We start from the raw sequence: 5,830 nt of genomic DNA on the forward strand, positions 1-5,830 counted from the left end.
AATCAGATTTTCCATTGATTTATTTATTACCCATCTATTCCTCATTGGATGTAAGCTCCAGACAAAATACAACCCATGCTTGTATTATTTGCTATTATGTACCCAGCTCCCAGAACTCCCTGGCACATTATAGGCAATAAACAGTATTTTTCAGTAAAGGAAATAAGTCAAAATTTCTTAAACTTAATTGATCATGGAGTCATTTTGTAAGTAGTAAGTATTTACTAATACAATATTAACACTATAGTGCTAATCTATATTAACACTATGGGATAACAGCGGGAAAAGTCCTATAAAGACAACATTGAGCTCTTCAAGGTGTTACCCTCAATCATGACCAAGAAGTATCAGTCTTCTCAATTATCAAGTTGCTTATTTTTTTCTCAAAACATCTCTCTCACTTACATGTCACCTTCTTTAAAATTCAATCATTTGAATTTCTTTTCTTGAGCTCATTACATCCCCCATTTTATGAGGCCCATCAAGGGAAATACCTCTATGGAAATGAGATCATCAGATGACTTTTCCATGACATGAGAGGAATTAAGACAGTGCAAGTAACCTAGGAAGCGAAGGTCAAGGGAGAGCTGAAAGGAAGAATGTGACCCCAAAAATAAGGCGAGAAAGTCGCAAGGACAATCTTCAAAATGTGGCCAGTGGTCAGTTCTGTGTTTTGATATTTTCCCATCATACTAGCAAGGACTATTGTTTAGTGGGAAGAATAGAGGAGGCAGAGTCTAAAAGAATGACTTTATTGCTTAGCTTTATTGAGGCTCACTTTTTTTCTGTATAAAATAAAGACCTATCTAATAAAAGTTGTTTCTTCATTAAGAGAGTGAAAGTATGTTTGCCTCATAGTTGTCCTTGAGCAATAGTTAGTTCACTCCCCTCACTTAATACTTTCACTGAGTCAAAAGTCAAAATTATACACCAATAATGAACTATCAGAAAAAGAAACTAAGAAAGCAATTCCATTTACTGTTGCCAACAACAACAAAAAAATAATAAGGTACTTAGGAATAAATTTAACCAAGGAGGTAAAAGACCTATACTTGGAAAACTATAAGACATTGAAAAAAGCAATTGAGGAAGATACAAATAAGTAGAAGCATATACCATGTTCATGGATTGGAAGAATTGACATAATTAAAATGTCCATACTACCAAAAGTTATCTATACATTCAACACAATTCCTATTAAAATACCAATGACATATCTCACAGATCTAGAACAAATATTCCAAAAATTTCTATGAAACAAAAGAAGACCCCAAATAGCCTCAGCAATCTTGAGAAAGAAGAACAAAGTTAGATGTGTCACAATATCTGATATGAAACTATACTACAAGGCGATTGTAATCAAAACAGCCTGGTACTGGCATAAGAACAGGCATATAGATCAATGGAACAGAACAGAGAGCCCAGAAGTAAACCAAGGCATGTATGGTCAAATTAATATTGTCTAGGTTTTTTGCTAGGTGCTTTCGATAACTTTTAATGTACTTTACTGAGTCCTCAATGCTCATGTACATAGATCCAGGATATGAAAAGGAAAGAACAGTGATAAATCCCTAAATTGATGATTCTAGATTATTTTTTTCCAGAGTCTAGCTGTTACTTTTCTAAGGTCTTCATACATGTGTTACTTGAATGAAATTGGCTTTTCCATAGGACTTTGATCTCAGGACTTCTTTTATTTATTTATTTATTCATATACTCATTTTTGTTGTTGTTGTTAATCCTCACCTGAGGATATTTTTTTCCATTGATTTTTAGGGAGAGGGAGGAAAGGGGAGAGAAAGAGAGAGAAACATCAATCTGACAGAGATACATTGATTGATTGCCTCCCGCAAGTGCCCCAACTAGGGCCAGGGATTGAACCTGCAACTCAGGAACATGCCCTTAACCAGGAATAGAAGTGGTGACCCTTCAGTGCCAGGGCCAACACTCTAACTACTTAGCAACACCTGCCAGGGCAGGACTTCTTTTATTTTTGCTTAGCTTCTTAGATGGAATATATGGGGAAGAGGACAGTTGATGAGTGAGAGAATCACTGCTGATTTTTCCCCTTTTTGGCACTATGTATCTACCAAAAGCAAAAAGAAATAACCCCCCCCCCTTTATTTTTCTATCAATGCTCTGCAAAATTTTTTAATTTTCTTTCACAATTTACGATAAAAGCCTCCCTATTTATATACATCATCATGTTCTTGACATTTGAACAGCCTAAGTTATTCTCCTCTTCAACAAACTCCTCATGGCATTTTTCACCTCTGTGTTTCTCACTGTGTAAATGATAGGATTAAACATGGGAGTGAGGATTGCAAAAAACACAGTCACCAGCTTGTCCACAGGGTAGGTGACCACAGGACGCATGTAGGTGAATATGCAAGGCACAAAAAAGAGTACAACTACGGTAAAGTGGGAGCCACATGTGGAGAGGGCTTTGCGCCGTCCTTCAGAGCCCTGGGATTTCAGGGAGCACAGGATGACTATGTAGGACATGAGCAGCATGGAAAAAATAAGCAAGCACATGGCCCCACTGTTGGCTGCCACTACCATTCCGAGCCTGTAGGTGTCGCTGCAGGCAAGTTTCAGCAGTGGAAAGAGATCGCACATGAAGTGGTCAATGACGTTGGGACCACAGAAGGGCAAGTTGACCATGAAAAGAATCTGTACAGTGGCATGCAGTATCCCCCCGAGCCATGCCACCATCACCAGGAGGCGGCAGAGCCCCTGCCGCATGATGGTCATGTAGTGAAGGGGCTTGCAGATGGCCACATAGCGGTCATAGGCCATGACAATAAGGAGAATGATCTCTGATCCTCCCAGGAAGTGTTCCACAAAGAGCTGAGTCAGGCAGCTACCCAAGGAGATGGTTCTCCTCTGGTACAGCAGATCGATGATCATTTTGGGGGTGGTGACAGAGGTGTAGGAGGCATCTATGAAAGACAAGTAAGTGAGGAAGAAGTACATAGGAGCTGAAAGTGTAGGGCTGAGGGAGATGGTAATAACAATGAACAGATTGGCCAGCACGGTAAATAGGAAAATGAACAAAAAGACAATGATGAGTATTTTCTGCAAGTGTGGATTCTGTGTGAGTCCCAAGAGAATAAATTCAGTCACATTGTTGGTACGTGTAAGGAGATCCATTCATAAATTACCTACAAAGAGATAAAGAATGATGCCTATTAATCTTATAGTACAGAAACAGGGTAGTTACTGTTATGGTGGAGCATGCCCTTGGCACCCCTCATCCTACTAATTGTTTCAATTCTTTCTCACTTCCTCCATAATGCTTTCTCTCTTCAGACACCTAGTACCTGTCACCTAAAAAGTATCTATAGGGCAACATTGGATGTGTAATTTACTGAGAAAATAATGGGCTCTATATGTGCAATCTGGATTCTCCTCTGGTTCCAACTCAATGTGATTTTGTTAAGTCAGTTCAGTGCCCCATGCTTAACATAGTTCCTCTATGTCTGTGAACTTACAAATTGTAACTCTCAGGTGTATTTCACAAGCTGTAAAGTGCTGTACATAAGTAAAGAATTATTTTCTCTTTTAGAATTTATATTTGAACCCAAAGTTCTAACTATGGGGGGGGGGGAGAAACAGGGTCAATAAGCATCTATCACAAACAGGCAGTTTGGTGGAATGTATAAATGGCTGGAAGATACACCCTCCCTGGTATCAGAAATTACACATATACTATTCATGTGTGTTTCCTCATTGTGCCTGTATAGTGCCTGGCATGATTTCTGCCTGGCATGATACCTATTGGATGATGAACAGATGCTTGGTAAATTGCCACCTTCTTTCTTCTCCATGTGTAAGAATATGCATGCTCCCCGAGCACAGAAACCTAGGCATTCAAGGGCTCCATTCTCCTGCTCTGTTTATCATTGCTCTCTACTTTATGAGAAACATAAATAAGCTTTCTAAAGAAAGCTGCAGTCCAGATTAACAGTTTCTGGTTCATTTTATAAAGTAAGTATGAAAATATTAATTGCCACTGGGAAGGAGTATATCCCTGAGTCATTTTACCTTCAAGATAATTATAGTGATTGCTAATTAAATTTTTATTCTTTAAAACTTTGTTTACATACAATTTTCACATAGTCACATTCAATAAATTTGTGGCTTCAGTAGACTTGGGGAAAAAAAAAACCCTTGGATAGGTGTTCAATATATGAGGATCTATCAGCAAAAGAAGCCCTTATTTTCAAAGTAAAAAACAAACAACAAAAAACAGAAATTTAACGCAAAGAATAGAAATAGTCTGCTGGCTAAGACAAAGTATTATATGTACATATGCACTCACAAGCATATAAAATCTATTATTTACTGTAAGTAACTAATACACTTCTACTCATTCAACAAATATTTATTAGACAATTACTATTACATATCAATGTATGCTCATTTGTTCACACATAAAAGTATCCTGTCACATGCCTTTGGTAATCCCTCCCAACATTTCATTACCAAACAGCAGCAGAATATTCATCCATTATATGAATGATTCTCCATACTCCTTTAAGCTTCTGCCATATGCATTCTCATACTTTATTTTCCCATCCTCCCATAACACCCATCACCCCTCAACCCTGGTTACAGGAAGATATTCCATTACTAATTGAATGAGGAAATCTGGGAACATAAATTTCCCAAAGAAAGAAAGTAGAAAATATAATAAAATGTGCTCTGCAAATATATATATATACACATATATATAATAAAATGTGCTCTACATATATATATGCAGATGCCAGGATGGCGTAGCACTGAACCATGTTCATTCACCCACTGATTTATTTGCTTTATGTCCACATATATATTCCTTTCCTTTTTAAGGGAAATGAATAAAGAGCCTTATTTTTAATTACCCAAAATTAAAATCTTATACATATGTGAAACAAAGTACAGTAGCCTCATTGAATTCCCTTATTCTGAGAAGGACTCACCAACAGATCAGAAGAGTATAGTGCACATAGTAAAAATAGATACAATTAATAAAAGTGATTTAGAAATAACTATGAAGAAATAGAAATTACTGTCTCTTTTTTATTTACTCTTACAATATTCTTCCTATGAATAAACCCTAAAAGAAAGTATTTTAAAGAGAAAAATCATTCAGTACAAATATGTTCAACACAATTATTAAGAGCTATAGAAAATTAGAAACTGCATGTAACATCCAAATTAGAGAAAGAATAAGTAAAATATAGTACATCTCTTTGAAAAATGTATAGTTTTTTAAAGAGATGTTTTTAATTGTGCAATATCATAGTAAAATTCCTAGGTTGTAACATTAAGTGGGAAAAATTTTAGGTGAAATTTTGAATATATGATGTGATTCTAAGTAACAAATATATATCAATTTTTTAAAATATTTTTAGTTCTAAATTGGTCATATTGTACTTACTTATATCTTTCCTGATGCCTGACATGCTGAAAAATATATTTAAACCTCATATTTGGTGAGGATAGGGGTGAGTATATGATTTCTAAGATTCATTTAAACCTGAAATTCTATAATTATTTGATTTCCGGGTGGGAAGGCAGAATCTCACCTATGAACTTGTCTGGCATGGCTCTGTGGCCAGGGCGTCAGGTAGCTGCTAGATCACCAAGAAAGAAGGAAAGATGTAAGCTTAACAATGCCAACTAGCTCAGCTACAGTAAGTGTGTCTGTTGACTTAATAATGACCTTTGGAAAAGACCTTCCTCTTGAGCCTTATAGGAGTGCTACCACACATCCTGTTTGTAGGCAAATTCTGTGACGTTTTTAGTGATGGCTAATTGGACCTCATGGGTATTTCACCAT

General features: G+C 36.5%; 1 protein-coding gene across 1 annotated transcript; it reads right to left on the reverse strand.

The window, feature by feature from the left end:
• Positions 1–2,226: 2,226 nt before the first annotated feature.
• LOC103290813 (olfactory receptor 140-like) lies at positions 2,227–3,153 on the reverse strand. The gene has a single exon (XM_008146710.2). The coding sequence runs from the start codon at positions 3,151–3,153 to the stop codon at positions 2,227–2,229; it is 927 nt and encodes a 308-aa protein (XP_008144932.2).
• Positions 3,154–5,830: the final 2,677 nt, after the last annotated feature.

This window comes from Eptesicus fuscus, chromosome 13 (genome assembly GCF_027574615.1).
Source record: "Eptesicus fuscus isolate TK198812 chromosome 13, DD_ASM_mEF_20220401, whole genome shotgun sequence".
Lineage (NCBI taxonomy): Eukaryota > Metazoa > Chordata > Mammalia > Chiroptera > Vespertilionidae > Eptesicus > Eptesicus fuscus.